This window comes from Natator depressus, chromosome 7, assembly GCF_965152275.1.
Source record: "Natator depressus isolate rNatDep1 chromosome 7, rNatDep2.hap1, whole genome shotgun sequence".
NCBI lineage: Eukaryota > Metazoa > Chordata > Testudines > Cheloniidae > Natator > Natator depressus.
In genome coordinates, this window is record NC_134240.1 from 56,451,372 (window position 1) to 56,472,210 (window position 20,839).

The window sequence follows — 20,839 nt, forward strand, 5'->3', positions numbered from 1 at the left end:
TTATCGAGGCAAAACACAGAGCTGGTATGGTCTTGGTGCATTTAACACTAAACTTGGTAGTGAAGCTATATCAATGTCCTTGGGGTCAACGAGAGATTTCAAGGTAAAATTCTGCAAAATCATTGTCAGTATCAAAAATATCTCCATCCGAGCCAGACCCTCTCCCACACAAATCCGTTTCCCTGCAATGAAAAAGGAATATTGAGGAGATGCAGGAGATCTTTCTTTGCAACATATGTTAAATACTGTTACAATGGAAGTAAACCTCCAGATTAAAATTAGATGCACAGAGTGATTCCGGGTAATGACATGGAGGATAATGACCGTCTTTCAGAGTTCAGGAAGGTATGAAAGCATTTGCGGTCTTAAGAAGCCACTCACAGATCATTTCAAAGGCTGAGTTCCACAGAGTAAGTAGCTCTTTAAATACAAATATGTGGAGACAGGTGGGCAGATAATGGGGTTTGAGGAAGAGTTAATGCAGGTCCCAAGTCAGTTAATATGTTTAAGGGGGGAATGACACAGTGGTTCTTGAGTGGAAGGTGGAATTAACAGGTAGCGAGGTGCAGGCATACTGAGTAGTAGGATGGAGAACAGCAAACAGGGTTTTTTTTAACAGAGTGACGGGATCTTCATTGATTGGAGTAAAGTTGAGAAGTTAAGCAGCCCCTACTGATCTCTCTCCCAGTGACTATGCAGACGGCTTCTGCCCTGTTGCACGTTACTCCCTTCAATTTTTTGCATGCACATTCAATCATAATACGTCCACCGCGAGCTGACACAGACAGACAAAGGAAGATGTGAAGTTGCCAGGCAGAGTGGAGAGTAGTGCATGTTCAATTAGTTAAAAAACAGAATGGAGACCAACACATACTTCGCTGTTGTGAGAGGCTCTGCTTCATGGCTGGCCCAAAAATGCTCTGCAGACTACGTCTGAGAACTCTTTATATACTCAAGACAAAGCTAAGAGAGAATGGTCTGGGATCTGAAATAAACATGGCTTTTTTTACCTGCAGAAAAAGGCATGAAGAAGTCACTCTTCCTAAAGGCACCATTTTCATCCAAGAAATGTCCCGGGTTAAATTGCTCTGGCTTTGGAAATTCCCTGCTGTCACCTAGGACTGATTGCAGAGCAGGGAATATAGTAGTGCCCTGATTTAGTAAACACAGATAAAGAAAGTTTAAGTGGATACTGTTCAAAGTGAAAAGCCCACAGAATTCACTGAGCTGGGTAGTGGGACACATTTTTCTTTCCTTCATTTCCTTGCATTCCCGGGAAATTCATGCCTTCAACCAGAACTAGAAATACTCAGATTCCATGACAAAAGGTAACCCCACCAAACTGCAGCCCACCTGGAACAACTAGATCCTGGAATTTCATGAGAAAAGCTGCTCCCATTAGGTTACCACCCTGGTTTCTACATCAAACAGGTTTGGGAAAGTCTGGCTAAGATCCAGAAGTGTTAGGTGCATCTCTCAGCTGCTATTTGAAAGCATTTGAGTTTCCCTGGTCTTTATAGTTTAGCCATCACGCCAATAATTTCCCCATAACTAACTAACACCAAGATAACAATGCTAAAAAGCCCTATACAACTCAAAGTGAAACTCAGTTAGCAACCTAAGACATGGTCACTGCGAGTTGTGGTGCATATTAACACCTCAGAATGTCTAAAGCTTGGTGGAGATGGAATCAGCTCAGAAATTGAACTCCCCAAAGAGACTCCCAAAAAGAGGGAAACTATTGCACACTTGTTTGATATCTATTCCATATCTAAAAGCTTGAATGAGGCTCTAAGCCTGTCTTCTGGAAGGAGAGCTGAGTCTGCAGAATGCAGGGTTCTGTTCTTCTTCATGCAATAACAACTGGAACGTTGCTGGTAACTGTGAAAAACACCTGTCATGCTCAAACCAGGGCAAACATTTCTATTGTGAATAATTCAAAACTGAAAAAAGGAAAACGTAGAACTGGATTTTTCAGAGAAATGTTGAGAACTAACCTTGGGGATAACATATTGTCTGAAATGAGTGTCTCTGGTCACTGCATGTGGGACACCCATCGGGACAAGGTTAATGAATCTCTGCATCTCATGTATCACAGCATCTGTGTAGGGCATCTGGCTTCGGTCCGCCATGCAGGGGCTTCGGCTTCGGCCAATCACACGGTCAATCTCTTCATGAACTTTCGCTGTCATCAAATGAACAAGGTTAACAATAAAGCTAAAGAACAGGATTCCCATAATTTTGCCCCCATTCTGTCACACAGTCAGAAATATACACGTCTCAGCAGATACATGTTGGGAATATAACAAGTTATAACAATATAACAGTTAGTTTTGGGTTACTGAAACTATTGTACGTGGTATCTAGGACAAAATGTCTATAATGTAATTATTAGGGCAGTGATATGGCTCATGCCTGGTTATGTTATAAAGGAGAGCACAGTATGATGTTATCACCAGAGCACATAACTAACTGCTACACAAGAGATTGAGGCCTAAAATTTTCCCACACCAAAGTCAATCATCCACATGAGCATGGAGGAAGCTGCTGAGGTGGGAATTAGCGCTGTATATTAACTGGGTTTTGATAAATCTCTTGCACTGACAGAGTTTTGATTTAAGCCCTTACTGAATCCTGACACCTACAAGATGATTAAATCCTAAAACGAAATGGCTTTGCCTTTATTTGAGGGGAGGGTGCCAGTCTGACAGCCCTAGAATGCAAAGGTACCTGTTACCCACAGATCAGGCACCCTCTGGCCAATGGCAGCGCAGGCTTCCCCCACACAAACACATACACTTTCCCCTGGCTTGTGAGCCTTAATGTGAACCGCGAGGTGAGAAAGGAATCCAGTCACAAGGGCCTACTCAGTCTGAAGGCCCTCTGCTGAGACTGCCCATAAGGAGGCCGAGTAATGGCAGTTGTGATGGTACTTTTCGAATGCAGACACCTGTCCACACAAACTGAACTAAAACACCCATCCCCAAACACCTCTCTCACAAATCAGCCTGCACACAGTGGTGACATGGCTCACTTCCAGCCCAAGCCAGATTTGATCTAGTGACTTAAGGGACAGGGGTCTGTACCCCATTACAGATTCCTTGAGCCATGCAATCCCGTCATCTCTCCAAAACTTAAAATTTGTGTATGTGTCTGTGGGGTACCTTCTATATCTGGGTATTTCAGAAGAATCAGGAGTCCATGTCGCAGGGTGGTGCTGGATGTCCCTGTTCCAGCAAGGAATAAATCCAATGTGCTTCTCAACAAGTTTTCAGTGGTAAATTCTGACTGGCCGTTCTGTTGCTCCTGTAGAGAGACTCATTATAGTTGTTGGATCATTGACTGCGAAGGGCAACAAAAATGATTAGGGGTCTAGAGCACATGACTTATGAGGACAGGCTGAGGGAGCTGGGATTGTTTAGTCTGCGGAAGAGAAGAATGAGGGGGGATTTGATAGCTGCTTTCAACTACCTGAAAGGGGGTTCCAAAGAGGATGGCTCTAGACTGTTCTCAATGGTAGCAGATGACAGAACGAGGAGTAATGGTCTCAAGCTGCAGTGGGGGAGGTTAAGGTTGGATATTAGGAAAAACTTTTTCACTAGGAGGGTGGTGAAACACTGGAATGCGTTACCTAGGGAGGTGGTAGAATCTCCTTCCTTAGAGGTTTTTAAGGTCAGGCTTGACAAAGCCCTGGCTGGGATGATTTAACTGGGAATTGGTCCTGCTTCGAGCAGGGGGTTGGACTAGATGACCTTCTGGGGTCCCTTCCAACCCTGACATTCTATGATTCTATGACTGTAAGCGTGGGATCTATTCATACAGGCCCAAACCCTCTCATCTTCTACCTGCTCTGTGACCCACTCGGCATCTTTATAAAAATCCTTACAGAAAATGGGCCACAGCCCTGGAGATTGCAGTAGCACTTCGCGGGTGATTTAGGCCATTGCTGTGGAAATAGGTGGTCTTTTGTAAAAGAGGAGAACTGGAGCATTACAGTAACTAGGTTAGTTTTCATCTGTATTTCTAACGGTTAAAATTGAACTTGTTGTTGTTGATTCCATTGCTTTCCTATTTTGTTTGCCTGAGCAGCATGAATTGCCTTGATAACCTTGAATTAGAAAGGAAACCAAATGTTTCTAACCAGTTTTTAATCTTGGAGCCAGATGGATTGAGTCTGATGCTCCAAAGGAAGCAAAAACCCATGAAAACACAAATGCTTGGCTACCTGTTGAACGAGGAGTGCACTGATAGAACTTGTAATAGGCTGTCATTGCAAAATATTACATGAGATTAGCAGGAGGGGTTTCCAAAGAAGCAGATGGTAGGTTAGGTCTGTAGGTGTGGGCATAGGCAGCCTTTTGAAACTGGTTTCTCCTGCTAATCCCACTGAGGCTAACACAGAGCAGTAAAAGTGCCTCTGTCCACCCACTTAATAAAACCTCTTTCAATGGCTAAATTACAAACAGAACCAATCTATCTGTTTCCAAGTGCTTTTGATACCGACTTTGGGTGCTCTGTCCTTTTAAGATGTCTATACTGCAATAAAAGACCCACGGCTGGCCTGGGTCAGCTGACTCGGGCCCGTGGGGATCGGGTTGAGGGGCTATAATATTGCAGCATAGACATACGGGCTTGGGCTGTAGCCCCGGGTCTGAGGCCCAGGAAGAAGGAAGAGTCTCAGAACCTGGGCTGCAGCCCAAACACCAACATCTACACTGCAATATTATAACCCTGCAGACCGAGCCCTTCAAGCCCAAGTCTGCTGACCTGGGCCAGCCGTGGCTGTGCTGTGGGTCTTTCATTGCAATGTGCACATACCCTTAGATTTGTCTTCCTCATTGGTGTAGTCCCACTGGCATCACCGGCACTACTCACACAAATGAGGTGAGCAGGGCTTGCCTTTTAGAATGTAAATCCCAGGGGCAGACACCAGGTCTGTCTTTGGGTCTTGTACAGAGTGATAAATACCCACGATATGTATAACCCACTCCACAGCAAAGGGGAAGGGCGGCTGCCCTCACATACCTGTTCCATTTTGATGAGGAAAGCATCGATGAAGTCTCGAGGGCAGCTGAGATCCAGAGATTCTTTGTGCATCTTCACTCTCTCCAGAACAAAGCTTTTAAATTCCTCCGAATTTCTAATTAACTTGTGGTGAGGCCCAGGTATATAATCCATGAGAGTTGGGAAAAAATTGTACAGCTAGAAGGATGGAAGGAAAAGCACATCTTGGTTTATCTGGACACACCAAATAATCAATTGACCCAATTGACTCAGTTACAGCAGCACAACACAATACTTTTGTGGCACATTCCTGTGCAAATGCATTCAAAAGAACGTCTCATGCTTCACTAACTCATTCTACTCAATACACACATATTCCTCACAGAAACTGCAGTGACACTCAGTTCTATTCGCTACAATAATCTCCATTATTTCCAACACAAAAGCATCACCAATACAAACGTGCTGTTCTTGAAAATCACACTCAAGTTCGCAAACCTAGCTCAGATTTTCATAGGCAGAAATAAAACGTAAAAGATATCTTAGTCTTCCTCAGGTTGGAATCAAGGGGCCAAATTCTCTGCTGCTGGAACTCCATTGATTTTGACTGAGTTCGACTGTTGTGCATTTGGTGAGATTTTCAGCAATGGGATGTGTGGGTGGCTGTGTACTAGAAACGAAAAGAAGTTTGCTTTGCAGGTGAGGAATGTGACCGCATTCAGGTATCCCATTGTGAATATACTAAGGCATGTGAATTGCAATGATTTGGATGCTAATGTTTTAATTGGCAGTTTCCTTGATTTTTACCAATAGTGTTGAAAGGGAATGTCCTTGAGCAAACGTAATTCTGAGCAAATGAAGTGGTTTGTGTGGGAATTTAAATAATCCTTAGAAACAAGTTTGAGGCTGGGATTGGTAATAGCTGCAGCCTTATGAGGAGAACAGGAACATTATGGGAACGAAATAATTATTTAAGGAAAAGTAACAGTGAAAGAAAGAAAGATCTATCCCTTCCCCCATTACAAAGGAGAAGAGTGGAAAAAACCACTGAACACACCTGTCCCAGGAAAGAGCGGAAGAGTTCATTGTTTTCCTCTGTGAGATTAATGAATGCCAGAAACTTCTGATCTTCATAGTCAAACCGGTTCCCAAAGACAACGGAGCAGATGATGTTGGAGACAGCATGGGTGAGAGGGATGGTGGGGTCAAAGGGTCGCTCTGCAACAAAACGAAACGAGAGTCCAATTTTTAATTCAGTATTTTCACCTACAGCATCACATCCATTGATGTTATTGGGAAGTTCTGGATGTCCTGGCCCCAGGCCGAGAGTGCAGTCCCGAATATTCATTGGGGAGGGTGAGTTCTGGTGTCACAGTTCCAGGGTGAGCTGGGCTTTAGACCCCTCTCAGTCCCTCTCCAGACCCCACCTCAGGTGACAGCCTGAGTTCCTGCCCCGCTCTGAATGGGAGGAACCCCGCAGTCCAACCACCCTTGGACTGAATAGCTGAGCAGCAGACTCACTACTTCCCAACTATATTAGCATGACAGGCTGCTCTGTGCTGGGCACCTGTGAGCCCTTTCCCTCCAGGGACCTGTGACCAGCGGGTGATCAAAGCGACTCAAAAAACCAACAAAGTGTTATTTATCCACTCAAAAGTATGCAGCACACAGAGCAAAAACAAGAAACAATAAAGGCTTCTACACACATTCCTTTTATCGAAACAATCTCTCCTTGCAAGCTTCGGTAAGTTCCATTCAGCCCAGTTACCTCCATCTCACTCAACTCCCTTCCTGCTTCGGTGAGACTCTCTAAGATATTAGTATCCCAGTTGGATACTAGTTTCTGTCCGGGAAGACAATACTTTGCCAATTAACTGATGCTAAGCTGGGGCTGTTCTCAAACTAACAGCTTCTCCATTATTACCAGTGGCATTCTCTCTGATCGTACTTATCTTTGCCATTATTTCATTTCCTCTTGCTGTCCCCCTTTCAGCCTCCTTTTACTTAATTCTGTACAGTCAGGCAGGATAATATCACACAGGTAAACTGAGGAGCACAAGGTATTTATGAAAAATAACACAGATATTTCCCTCATTCTCCACCTAGGGCTTCCCCAATGCTATCTCTGTAAATTTATATTAAATGATTGTCCCCATTTTGCTGGGAATCAGTTTTCACACTGTCTCCTTTGCTGCTCTCTGCCTGACACACTCTGGTCTGACCAGGGACCATCAGTCTCTCTCCGAGTGAGGCCTGCCTGTCTGCCGTGAGCTCTTTACACAGGCCTGACAGACAGTATCCCATTCAGAACAGGATCCTGCATTCAGAGGATTCTGCCTGAGCCATTGCTTGTAGCACTGTCACAAACTCCTGTAATGCAGTGGGGCCTATGCAGTGTTCAAGGGAATTGTCTACAAGACTTCACCCCTCTGACCTGAGAACACACTGCACAGCGAGAACATCCAGAAGCAGCATTTTCTCCATGCAGTGTGTTCTCGCCTCACAGCAGGCTCCTGCTCCTGGCCCTCACCCAGGCAGATTTCTTTTGGGTCATTATCTACAGGAGCAGCTGCCCTTGGCTCAGGATACACACGAGGCAACAGCAGTAAAAGTGGCTCTCCCTTGTTTCTGAATCACAGGTGGGGAAGGTTCTCCGTGCATTCTCCTCTCATCCACACAATTCACCGAGATGGACAGTCAACTTCATTTTAGCCCTTAATGGTGTACTGTATATTGCAAGAGGTGGGATGGTCTTGTGGTTAAGGCAGTGGCCTGGGTCTCAGGAAATCTGGATACAATTCCCAGCTCTGCCACAAACTTCCAGGTGTGACCTCGAGCAAGTCACTTAATCTCTCTGTGTTTCAGTTCCCCATCTCCGAAAGAGAGAAAATAATTCTTCCTTTCTCCACTTTTTCTTCGACATGTGTATTTAATATGTACGTTGCTTGGGGCAGGGACTGTCTCAAAGTGTTTGTTAGCACAACCCATAGGCGAAGGAGCCCCAGTCTTGGCTGGGACCTCTAGAAACTAATAGAACATAAATAAATAAATAATAAAAGCATCATCATCTCTTAGGAAGCACTGTAAATTTACACAGTGATTTCAAACTTTCCTCGGGAGACCATCCCCATGCAATGTAGGAGTCAGACCCGTATCAGACATCTAGCAGAGAAGAAAATCAGAATAAGCAAGCTGTAGGCCTGAGTGTCTTATTAGCCCAACACACGGAAGATAAACTAATCCACTCTAACATGGTTCACTGTGTTAGCTTCTGCCTGCTCTGGACAAACATTTTCCATTTGCCCGTTGGCCACAGATCAGAGGGTCGAAAACATGGGAAATAACAGCCAGGAAAGGTCATCTCGGGAACTTTTCTCACATATTTTTCCTTTATATTAAACACAGGTTGTTATCTGTGCAGCTAATGGCTTGAGTTATAAGGTGTTTGAACCAAAGTTAAGATCACAAAATAAAGGAAAACAAGAGTCTTTAGCCGACTCCTCAGTTTCCGAATTACAAGCAGCAATTCCCCACCGTGTGTTTTTTTGAGCCTTTCCACCAGAAAACAGGCTTCCTCCTGGATCCGTTCCTCAATGCTTTTCTTCCCCATCCCAAAGTTTCTGAGCGTGGTGAGGGCAAATCGGCGAAGCTGCTTCCACCGCTCCCCATTGCTGAATATAATGCCTGGAAAAGGGAGGAGAATAGGAAAGAAGGGTGGGGGCAGACTCAATTTGCTAAATTTCTAACCTAGGGAAACATGGGTCATTGAAAGGTTCAACGTCAAGGCAAACATTATTGTATTTGTGTTCTACTGGAGACCCTGGATTACATTTTTTCTGTATGTAACTCAAAATCCCACACGTTAATCTCATTGCTGTTTATAGCAATTATGAACAAGAAAAATAATTCCATTGATTGCCACGCGCAATGGCTGTATTTTGTTCTCTTACACAGTGTAAACTGTCACAGTAATTAGAGCAAAGTACATATACTGGTACCATGTAAAAATAAGAAATACACTGGACATGAATAAGTGGCTATAGTGAGTATCCCTCAAAGAGCAGGACAAAATGAAACACCAATGGTCTTCTCAGTCGTGTTCTCCACATACAGAGAACATCAGCGCTACATGCTGAAGTTGTTAGCAATGTACCTGCTCCTTTGGCAAGCTTGTCAGCCAGTGCTAGTTTTCCTCTTCCACTGAACTCATCCCCTTGATCAATCAGAGCTTCCTTCACAGCCTCCTGTCCATACAGCACCACAACCCTCTGTGAGCCTAAGCATATTGTGAAAACCGGGCCATACTTTGCACTGAGCTGTAAAAGATTAACACAAAGGACAAATACGTTTTTACTAAATCCACTTAAGAATAAGAAGGAGAGTGGATCAAATTACAAACTGGTGAAAGAGCTCTCCTGCCACCAAGGATTACACTCAAAAAGGGATAATAGGTACCTAAATGGAAAATGTAGATCCTGAAAACCACCAGCTAACCCTCTAGGCACCTCAACTCCCTCAGTGCCTAAGTTTCCACCCTTGAATTCCCGGAGGCACTTATAAAATCTGTGGCTGGGCATGCACACGGCTACCTCAGTCCTTATGGCCAGCGCCTAACACACGCCCGAGCCCTGTCTGGATCCTCAAATGCAGTGTTGCCCTCCCTCGCTCATCTGCTCTTAAAGCTCACCTAACAGATTAGATCCATACAACATGCACCAGAAGAGGAGGAGGAGGTGCCTCCCTCCCCTCCCGCCCCAATCACTTTTAGTTTAGTGGGAATGCTACTCACCTGGGATGTGGGAGAGCCAGGTTTAATTCCCCCCCATACCTGATGTGAAGAAGGGATCTGAATCCAGGTCTCCCCTCTCTTTGGAGAGTGCCCTAAACCACCACGCTGTGGGTCATTCTGGAGCAGGACTCTCTCCATCTTTCCTGTTGAAGCTGTTCCATTGCATATCAATAAGTGAATAGTCATTGGGAAAGGAACGTGGGTCTCCCACATCCTGGGTGAGCGACCTAGGCCTAACCACTAGGATATAGAGTCAGTCTCACTCTCTCTCTGGAGCAGCTGCCAAGGAAAGGTGAGTCCACCAGAACGCTGGACCTGAGTCCTCCTATAAGGCAATTTACCCCTGGATGTGTGTGGGGAGAGGAGCCCTTCTACAATCACTGTCCTTTCTGGATCTCTACCCAGGAGGGATATGTCAACTTTACAGAGTAGAGCAACAGTCTAGGCCTTACCCTTGTCCTGTGAAGAAGGCAAGTATCATTAGATCAATTTTACAAGAGGGAAACATACAAAGAACTTTGGTGGTTTCCCCAGGCACACACATGTAATCAATTGCGGAGCTGGACCAGAACCCAGGGCTGCTGTCTGCTTCCCTGCTTAACCCACCAGACCACACTCCCCACTGCAGGATAACCTGTACAGGCTGCAGCACAACTGAGAGGGTGTATTCTGGTTTACCTGTGAATAAGACACATTATCATAAAAATAACACATTGCCAGGAACAGGTTGTATCTAGCATTCAAGATTAAATATTTCTGTGGAAAAAATATTCAGCCTTAAACATGAAGAGTTGAGCCACTGTGCAAACCCCAGAAATTTCAGAGTTCTCTTTCCACAGTCTCTGCTTAAAACCCACCTGAGCCAAAGCCCTGGATAAGGAGAAAGCCCCCTTACCTCATGTATAGATTGGGGCAAGTTCCTCATATTCAGCTGCAGCGTGTTCCCTATGAGGGGAAAAGCAACAGGGCCAGGTGGCAGCTTCCCGCTTCCAGACACCTTTCTCCATGCCGAAAGGAAAAGAAGGCAAGAGACACAAATCACCAGGAAAACACTTGTTGCTCCCAGAGGTTCCATTGCAGAGTGCAGCAATTATTCCGGGTTCTGGCAGGGGGTGACTTTGTATTTCAGACTCCATCTTTTATATACTGTATGGTGCAAAGCGCAATGGCAAGTGCAAGCAATTAGCCAATTGCAGTTCTCAATTCTTCTGGGTCAACAAGATTATCTAGGGCTAACAAAGGGTTACTGGATATTGGATAAACTAGGAATGAACTCCTTCGAACCTTTGTTTGCTGATCATCTGTGTTTGCCCCTTGTGTACTCACTGACAGAGCAAACAATTAATCATCATGTGAAACCTTCTAAGGCTCTACAAACTTCCATGAACTCACCATCCTCCATCTGCACATATCTTGAGAGGCTTGGTGCCAGCTGGAACATACAATGGTGAGTGCCTTTCATGCTGCTATGCAGGATTTAGATTAAGGCTGGAGGAATAGTATTAACAGCTGAGAAAACTGCTGTTACACCCTCTCCCCTGCCAGCCCCTCTCTGAGCCGGCCACCATCTTGGCTTTTCCTCTTGTTGCCCTCCCAGGCCCACTGGCCAACTTAAGACACAGGTGTGAGGAGTCTAAAGCACCGCTGCCTGAGACAGGTGCTAAGCGTGCCTGTAACTGGCAGAGGGAAGGGCAGGAGCCGCCATCACCAGGGTCTTTTTCCTGGGGGAGGGCCAGGAGCAGCCCCACAGAGCCCCTTGCAGAGGCATCTAAAAGTTCCTTCTGAGAGTCAGAGAACTGTGGCAGAGACAGTCGACCAAAAAAAGTTATCTAGGGCCTCTTCACTGATTTCTTCTTCAGCTAAATATCATTTAGATGAAACTGTTTATTAATATCTGACTGTGTTGTATATAATTTATTGCTACCATCGTGAACAGGAGCAATCTTATTTCTGAAAGCCTTTTGCTTAAATCTGTGTGCCAACAGCTTGCCAGCTCTCTTGCCAAATTCCCAGTAGTATTGCTTCAAACAGAATAAAGCAAACTCAGCCTTTTGGGACAGAAGTTTGTTGATTTCATAGCTTAGATTGATGAGGGTTCTGAGTTTCTCTGGAGAAAGGATAGAAGCACAGTCTACATCCAAGGCCTTAGGGTATGTCTACACTACGAAATTAGGTCGAATTTATAGAAGTCATTTTTTTTAGAAATTGTTTTTATATTTTCAAGTGTGTGTGTGCCCACAGAAAATGCTCTAAGTGCATTAACTCGGCGGAGTGCTTCCACAGTACCGAGGCAAGCGTCGACTTCCGGAGTGTTGCACTGTGGGTAGCTATCCCACAGTTCTCACAGTCTCCGCTGCCCATTGGAATTCTGGGTTGAGATCCCAATGCCTGATGGGGCTAAAACATTGTCGCGGGTGGTTCTGGGTACATGTCGTCAGGCCCCCGTTCCCACCCTCCCTCCGTGAAAGCAGCAGTAGACAATCGTTTCGCGCCTTTCTTCTTGAGTTACCTGTGCAGACGCCATACCACGGCAAGCATGGAGCCCGCTCAGGTAACCGTCACCATATGTCTCCTGGGTGCTGGCAGACGTGGTACTGCGTTGCTACACAGCAACCCCTTGCCTTGTGGCAGCAGATGGTACGATAGGACTGGTAGCCGTCATCGTCATGTCCGAGGTGCTCCTGGCCACGTCGGCCGGGAGCGCCTGGGCAGACATGGATGCAGGGACTACATTAGAAGTGACTTGACCAGGTCATTCTCTTTAGTCCTGCAGTCAGTCCTATTGAACCATCTTATGGTGAGCAAGCAGGCGATACGGATTACTAGCAGTCCTATCGTACCATCTTCTGCCGGGCAGGCAAGAGATGAGGATGGCTAGCAGTCCTATTGTACCATCTTCTGCCGAGCAGCCATGAGATGTGGATGGCTTGCAGTCCTTCTGCACCGTCTGCTGCCAGCCAAAGATGTAAAAGATAGATGGAGTGGATCAAAACAAGAAATAGACCAGATTTGTTTTGTACTCATTTGCTTCCCCTCTCCGCCCCCCATCCAGGGGACTCATTCCTCTAGGTCACACTGCAGTCACTCACTGAGAAGGTGCAGCGAGGTAAATCTAGCCACGTATCAATCAGAGGCCAGACCAACCTGCTTGTTCCAATAAGAACAATTACTTAGGTGCACCATTTCTTATTGGAACCCTCCGTGAAGTCCTGCATGAAATACTCCTTGATGTAAAGTCACCCCCTTTGTTGATTTTAATTCCCTGTAAGCCAACCCTGTCAGCCGTGTCGTCAGTCGCCCCTCCCTCCGTCAGAGCAATGGCAGACAATCGTTCCGCGCCTTTTTTCTGTGCGGACGCCATACCAAGGCAAGCATGGAGGCCGCTCAGCTCACTTTGGCAATTAGGAGCACATTAAACACCACATGCATTATCGAGCAGTATATGCAGCAGCAGAACCTGGCAGAGCAATACCGGGCGAGGAGGCGACGTCAGCGCGGTCACATGAGTGATCAGGACACGGACACAGATTTCTCTGAAAGCATGGGCCCTGCCAATACAGGCATCATGGTGCTAATGGGGCAGGTTCATGCGGTGGCACGCCGATTCTGGCCTCGGGAAACAAGCACAGACTGGTGGGACTGCATAGTGTTGCAGGTCTGGGACAATTCCCAGTGGCAGCGAAACTTTCGCATGCGTAGGGGCACTTTCATGGAACTTTGTGACTGGCTTTCCCCTGCCCTGAAGCGCATGAATACCCAGATGAGAACAGCCCTCATAGTTGAGAAGCGAGTGGCGATAGCCCTGTGGAAGCTTGCAACACCAGACAGCTACCGGTCAGTTGGGAATCAATTTGGACTGGGCAAATCTATTGTGGGGGCTGCTGTGATGCAAGTAGCCCACACAATCAAAAATCTGCTGCTACCAAGGGTAGTGACTCTGGGAAATGTGCAGGTCATAGTGGATGGTTTTGCTGCAATGCGATTCCCTAACTGTGGTGGGGCCAAAGACGGAACCCATATCCCTGTCTTGGCACCGGAACACCAAGCCGGCGAGTACATAAACCGCAAGGGGTACTTTTCAATAGTGCCGCAAGCTCTGGTGGATCACAAGGGACGTTTCACCAACATCAACGTAGGATGGCCGGGAAAGGTACATGACGCTCGCATCTTCAGGAACTCTGGTCTGTTTCAAAAGCTGCAGGAAGGGACTTTATTCCCAGACCAGAAAATAACTGTTGGGGATGTTGAAATGCCTATAGTTATCCTTGGGGACCCAGCCTACCCCTTAATGCCATGGCTCATGAAGCCGTACACAGGCAGCCTGGACAGTAGTCAGGAGCTGTTCAACTACAGGCTGAGCAAGTGCAGAATGGTGGTAGAATGTGCATTTGGACGTTTAAAGGCGCGCTGGCGCAGTTTACTGACTCGGTTGGATCTCAGCGAAACCAATATTCCCACTGTTATAACTACTTGCTGTGCGCTCCACAATATCTGTGAGAGTAAGGGGGAGATATTTATGGTGGGGTGGGAGGTTGAGGCAAATCGCCTGGCCGCTGGTTACGCGCAGCCAGACACCAGGGCAGTTAGAAGAGCACAGGAGGGCGCGGTACGCATCAGAGAAGCTTTGAAAACCAGTTTCATGACTGAACAGGCTACGGTGCAAAAGTTCTGTTTGTTTCTCCTTGATGAAACCCCCCACCCCTTGGTTCACTCTACTTCCCTGTAAGCTAACCACCCTCCCCTCCTCCCTTCGATCATTGCTTGCAGAGGCAATAAAGTCATTGTTGCTTCACATTCATGCATTCCTTATTCATTCATCACACAAATAGGGGGATGACTAGCTAGGTAGCCCAGGAGGGGTGGTGGAGGAGGGAAGGAAAATGCCACACAGCACTTTAAAAGTTTACAACTTTAAAATTTATTGAATGCCAGCCTTCTGTTTTTTGGGCAATCCTCTGTGGTGGAGTGGCTGGTTGGCCAGAGGCCCCCCCACTGCGTTCTTGGGCATCTGGGTGAGGAGGCTATGGAATCTGGGGAGGAGGGTGGTTGGTTACACAGGGGCTGTAGCAGCGGTCTGTGCTCCAGCTGCCTTTGCTGCAGCTCAACCATACACTGGAGCATATTGGTTTGATCCTCCAGCAGCCTCAGCATTGAATCCTGCCTCCTCTCATCACGCTGCCGCCACATTTGAGCTTCAGCCCTCTCTTCAGCCCACCACCTCTCCTCCCGGTCATTTTGTGCTTTCCTGCACTCTGACATTATTTGCCTCCATGCATTCGTCTGTGCTCTGTCAGTGTGGGAGGACAGCATGAGCTCAGAGAACATTTTATCATGAGTGTGGTTTTTTTTCTTTCTAATCTTCACTCGGCTCTGGGAAGGAGAAGATCCTGTGATGATTGAAACACATGCAGCTGGTGGAGAAGAAAAAAGGGACAGCGGTATTTAAAAAGACAATTTATAAAACAATGGCTACACTCTTTCAGGGTAAACCTTGCTGTTAACATTACATACATAGCACATGTGCTTTCGTTACAAGGTCACATTTTGCCTCCCCCCACCGCGTGGCTACCCCCTCAACCCTCCCCCCTCCCCGTGGCTAAGAGCAGGGAACATTTCTGTCCAGCCACAGGCAAACAGCCCAGCAGGAACGGGCACCTTTGAGTGTCCCCTGAAGAAAAGCACCCTATTTCAACCAGGTGACCATGAATGATATCTCACTCTCCTGGGGATAAACACAGAGAGATAAAGAACGGATGTTGTTTGAATGCCAGCAAACATACACTGCAATGCTTTGTTGTACAATGATTCCCGAGTACGTGCTACTGGCTGGTGTGGTAAAGTATCCTACCATGGAGGACGCAATAAGGCTGCCCTCCCCAGAAACCTTTTGCAAAGGCTTTGGGAGTACATCCAGGAGAGCCGCGAATGCCAGGGCAAATTAATCCTTTCACATGCTTGCTTTTAAACCATGTATAGTATTTTAAAAGGTACACTCACCGGAGGTCCCTTCTCCGCCTGCCGGATCCAGGAGGCAGCCTTGGGTTGGTTCGGGGGGTACTGGCTCCAGGTCCAGGGTGAGAAACAGTTCCTGGCTGTCAGGAAAACCGGTTTCTCCGCTTGCTTGCAGTGAGCTATCTACAACTTCATCATCATCATCATCATCTTCTTCGTCCCCAAAACCTGCTTCCGTGTTGCCTCCATCTCCATTGAAGGAGTCAAACAACACGGCTGGGGTAGTGGTGGCTGAACCCCCTAAAATGGCATGCAGCTCATCATAGAAGCGGCATGTTTGGGGCTCTGACCCGGAGCGGCCATTCACCTCTCTGGTTTTCTGGTAGGCTTGCCTCAGCTCCTTAAGTTTCACGCGGCACTGCTTCAGGTCCCTGTTATGGCCTCTGTCCTTCATGCCCTGGGAGATTTTGACAAAGGTTTTGGCATTTCGAAAACTGGAACGGAGTTCTGATAGCACGGATTCCTCTCCCCATACAGCGATCAGATCCCCTCTGCTGATGAGCTCTGCATGGTCACCTGCAGCTTGCCACGCTGGCCAAACAGGAAATGAGATTCAAAAGTTTGTGGTTCTTTTCCTGTCTACCTGGCCAGTGCATCTGAGTTGAGAGTGCTGTGTTGAGAGTGGTCACAATATAGCACTCTGGGATAGCTCCCGGAGGCCAATACCATCGAATTGTGTCCACAGTACCCCAAATTCGACCCGGCAAGGCCGATTTAAGTGCTAATCCACTTGTCAGGGTTGGAGTACGGAAATCGATTTTAAGAGCCCTTTAAGTCGAAAAAAAGGGCTTCATCGTGTGGACCGGTGCAGGTTTACATCGATTTAACGCTGCTAAATTCGACCTAAAGTCCTAGTGTAGACCAGGGCTTAGTTTCCATCACAAGGCTATCAATTTTATATTCTCTCCATTTCTTTTTAAAGGTGGCATAAGAGATGAGGCAGCCTCTGATGAAGGCTTTAAAGTAGGGGTGAGCAAACTTTTTGGCCCGAGGGCCACATCTGGGTATGGAAATTGTATGGCGGGCCATGAATGCTCACGAAATTGGGGGTTGGGGTGAGGGCTCCGGCTGGCAGTGTGGGCTCTGGGGTGGAGCCAGAAATAAGGAGTTCAGGGTGCAGGAGGGAGCTCCAGGCTGGGGCAGGGGATTGGGTTGTGGGTGGGGAGGTGCGGGCTCCAGCTGCGGACTCTGGGGTGCAGGAGGGTGGGACCAAGAGGTTTGGAGGGCATGAGGGGGATCAGGGCTGGGGTAAGGGGTTGGGGCATGGGAGGGGGTCGGGGTGCAGGCTCTGGGCAGTGCTTACCTCAAGCAGCTCCCGGAAGCAGCGGCATGTCCCCCCTCCGCCTCCTACATGGAGGCATGGCCAGGCGGCTCTGCACACTGCCCTGTCCACAGACACCGCCCCTGCAGCTCCCATTAGCCCCATTTGCTGGCCAATAGGAGCTACGGGGGCAGCACTTGGGGCAGGGGCAGCATGCAGAGCCTCCTGGATGCCCCAACACATAGGAGCTGGAGGGGGGACGTGCCACGGCTTCCGGGAGTGGCATGGAGCAAGCCCCCGATCCCACTCCCTGGCAGCAGCTCAAGGGCCAGATTAAAATGGCTGAAGGGCCAGATGCAGCTCCAGGGCCGTAGTTTGCCAACCCCTGCTTTAAAGGCTTCCCAAAGTGCGGCAGCTGATGAAGCGATTGCGGCATTTGTTGTTTGAAAAAAGATCTAACTCTTCTGTATGGAGTTAACAAATGAGGTACCAAACAGCAGAGAGGTATTTCAACTCCACATTTTAGTTGCAGATGCATATGCTGGGGCCCTAAAAGACATATGTTTAGGACCATGGTCTGATACAATAGTATCAATGTCACAGTTAGTCACTGAATTGATCAAGTCTTGTGACACAAAGAAATAGTCCAATCCTGAATATTTTAAAATGAGCTTCAGGTAGTTGAAGGCTGCTATCAAATCCCCTCTCACTCTTCTCTTCTGCAGACTAAATAACCCCAGTTCCCTCAGCCTCTCCTCCTAAATCATGTGCTCCAGCCCCCTAATCATTTTTGTTGCCCTCCGCTTTGCCCATATCTACAGAGCCAGTTATCTCATCATACCCTCTGGACTATCTTCTTGCCGTTCTTAACATGGAGCATTACTGGGTATTTAATGAAATGTTTCAAGTCCATCTTTCTGGCCAATTGTTTGCTTGGTTAAAAGCAGCCCTCATCGCAACCAGGTCATGGGCATAATTTTGAAAGAGTAGTACTCTCATTGCTGGTTTTCCTGATAGCAGCTCATTTTTTCCCCTCTGGATTTCTGCAATATAAGCTCCTTAGTAGCAAACGTCAGGAACTTCAGAATCAGTGCTCTTGGGCAACTTCCTGGAGCTGGCTTGGGGGCAAGGGCCCGTGTGCCTGTTCTATATCAAAACAAATCTACTGGCAGATCCAGCAACTTAGCTAGCAGTTTAGGGACAAATTCAGAGGGTTTCTCTATTCCCTCAGGGACACCCACAACCCTGATGTTACATCATCGTGAGTGGATTTCTTGATCAATTAGCTTGGTCTTCACGTTCTTGATATCATTACAGTTCTTCATAAACTGTAATATGTTCTCTTTAAAATCATCTTCCACTCCAGAAATTCTGGGTTCTGCTTCACCCATCGGTCTGGACAGAGCTTGTTGTGCACTCTGAATCTCAGTCATGATGGCCTGGTGGGTGGAAACTGTAGATTTAATTTGAAGAGTATTTGTGGCCAATGGCTGTAGTACAGCCATCAGCTGTGCTCCGTCAGTCTCATGCACCATTGTGTTTGTAGAAGGGGAGGAGGCAGATCTCTTCTATTTTTTCGGTTCTTTTGGATTCGGCGAGGAAGATGCAGAGCTAGAGGGCATGGTGGGGTTTCTGTAGTCAGGCACCATATTTCTCAGGGCCGGGTGATGGGGTTTAGGGTACAATGTTTGAGGATTCCCTGTAGGCTGCTTTGGAGCTGAATCAACCTGCATCCACCTTACTCCCAGTGCCCTCTGGTGTCCACTTTTCTCTTCTCTGAATACCCATCAGTTTGCTGATATTCGGGCACCGAAATGTGGCTGATTGTGGGCAGTGATCTAAACATGGTCTCACAGCGCCATCTAGAGTTCCCACTCTTACCACCTCCCTACCTCATGGTGTCTCTGGACACAGAGCCCAAAATTACACCAGCTGATTTGCCTCTGCATTTGTATTGCAGACTCAGATCCATCTATTTTGCTATTCCCATCTTTTTTAGTGTAATAGAATCATAGGACTGGAAGGGACCTTCGGAGGTCATCTAGTCCAGTCTCCAGTACTCGTGGCAGGACTAAGTATTATCTAGACCATCCCTGACAGGTGTTTGTCTAACCTGCTTTTAAAAATCTCCAATGATGGAGATTCCACAACCTCCCTAGGCAATTAATTCCAGTGCTTAAGCACGCTGACAGTTAGGAAGTTTTTTCTAATGTCCAACTGTTGTATCAACCATGCAAGGTACTAACAAGCTTCAACAGGACTTTATTTTCAAAGTGGAAACCTCTTTACCAAGCTGCTGCTGCACCCTCTGTAGCTTTCTCCCAGCCTCTCAACTCTTCCCCCCTCCTTCCTGTTTCCTGTCCTTTCAGATTCCCAACAGCCAGTGCTCCTAATTCTAATCATTACAAGCAACATCTAAACACCACACCAACCTAAATCTCCCTTGGTGCAATTTAAGTCCATTGCATCTTGTCCTATCCTCAGAGGTTAAGAAAAAAAAATTCTCCCTCCTCCTTGTAACAACCTTTCATGTACTTGAAAACTTGTTATCATGTCCCCACTCAGTCTCCTCTTTTCCAGACTAAACAAACACAATTTTTTCAATCTTCCCTCATAGGTCATGTTTTCTACACCTTTAATCATTTTTGTTGCTCTTCTCTGGATTCTCTCCAATTTGTCCACATCCTTCCTGAAATGTGGCACTCAGAACTGGACACAATCCTCCAGTTGAGGCCTAATCAGCGCACAGTAGAGCAGAAGGATTATTACTTGTGTCTTGCTTACAACACTCCTGTTAATACATCCTAGAATGATGTTTGCTTGTTTTGCAACAGCGTTACACTGTTTAGCTTATGGTCCACTATGACATATTTAGCTTGTGGTCCACTATGATCTCCCGATCCCTTTATGCAGTACTCTTTGCCAGGCAGTCATTTCCCATTTTGTATGTGTGCAACTCATTTTTCCTTCCTAAGGGGAGTACTTTGCATTCATCCTTATTGAATTTCATCCTATTTACTTCAGACCATTTCTCCAGTTTGTCCAGATCATTTTGAATTTTAATCCTATCCTCCAAAGCACTTGCAACCCCTCCCAGCTTGGTATTGTCTGCAAACTTTATAAGTATACTCTCTATGCCAGTGGTGGGCAACCTGCGGCCCATCAGGGTAATCCCTGTAGCCTGCCACTTCCTGCAGCTCCCATGGGCTGGGAACAGCGAACCACGGCAACTGGGAGCTATGGGGGGGTCGTGCCTGAGGACCGTCAATGGCAGCAAAATGTCTTGCGGCCCGCAATCAGATTACCCTGATGGGCCGAATGTGGCCCGTGGGCTGCAGGTTGCCCACTGCTGCTCTATGCCATTATCTAAATCATTAATGAAGATATTGAACAGAATTGGACCCAGAACTGATCCCTGCGGGACCTCACTCGTTATGTCCTTCCAGCATGACTGTGAACCACTGATAACTACTCTCTGGGAATGGTTTTCCAACCAGTTTTACAGCCACCTTATAGTAGCTCCATCCAGGTTGCATTTCCCTAGTTTGTTTATGAGACAGTCATGCAGGACAGTATCAGAAGCTTTACTAAAGTCAAGATATACCACATCTACAGCTACCCCCATCTACAAGACTTGTTCCTCACTGAGTATCTCCAACCACTTACCTGTATTTTGGATTCTTTTCCCCTAGGTGTGTTAGTTTGTAACTGTCCTCAAATGAAGAAGGAACTGGCCACTGAGGGGTAGAGCTCAGAACAGAGCCCCCATTTCT

The 20,839-nt window shown here is 46.8% G+C and overlaps 1 protein-coding gene across 4 annotated transcripts; it reads right to left on the reverse strand.

The window, feature by feature from the left end:
• Positions 1-10,868, reverse strand: LOC141990835 (cytochrome P450 2H1-like). 4 transcript variants are annotated; one of them, XM_074958547.1, is made up of 9 exons: positions 10,689-10,868; positions 9,158-9,320; positions 8,539-8,688; positions 6,062-6,222; positions 5,026-5,202; positions 3,165-3,306; positions 1,998-2,185; positions 1,011-1,152; positions 1-182 (listed from the first exon to the last, which is right to left on the reverse strand). In XM_074958547.1, the coding sequence occupies exons 1-9, from the start codon at positions 10,866-10,868 to the stop codon at positions 1-3; spliced, it is 1,485 nt and encodes a 494-aa protein (XP_074814648.1). The 4 variants fall into 4 exon arrangements, with proteins under 4 accessions (XP_074814648.1, XP_074814647.1, XP_074814646.1 ...); XM_074958546.1 differs by having other exon boundaries at positions 6,053-6,222; XM_074958545.1 differs by having other exon boundaries at positions 6,050-6,222.
• Between the last annotated feature and the right edge of the window lie 9,971 nt (positions 10,869-20,839).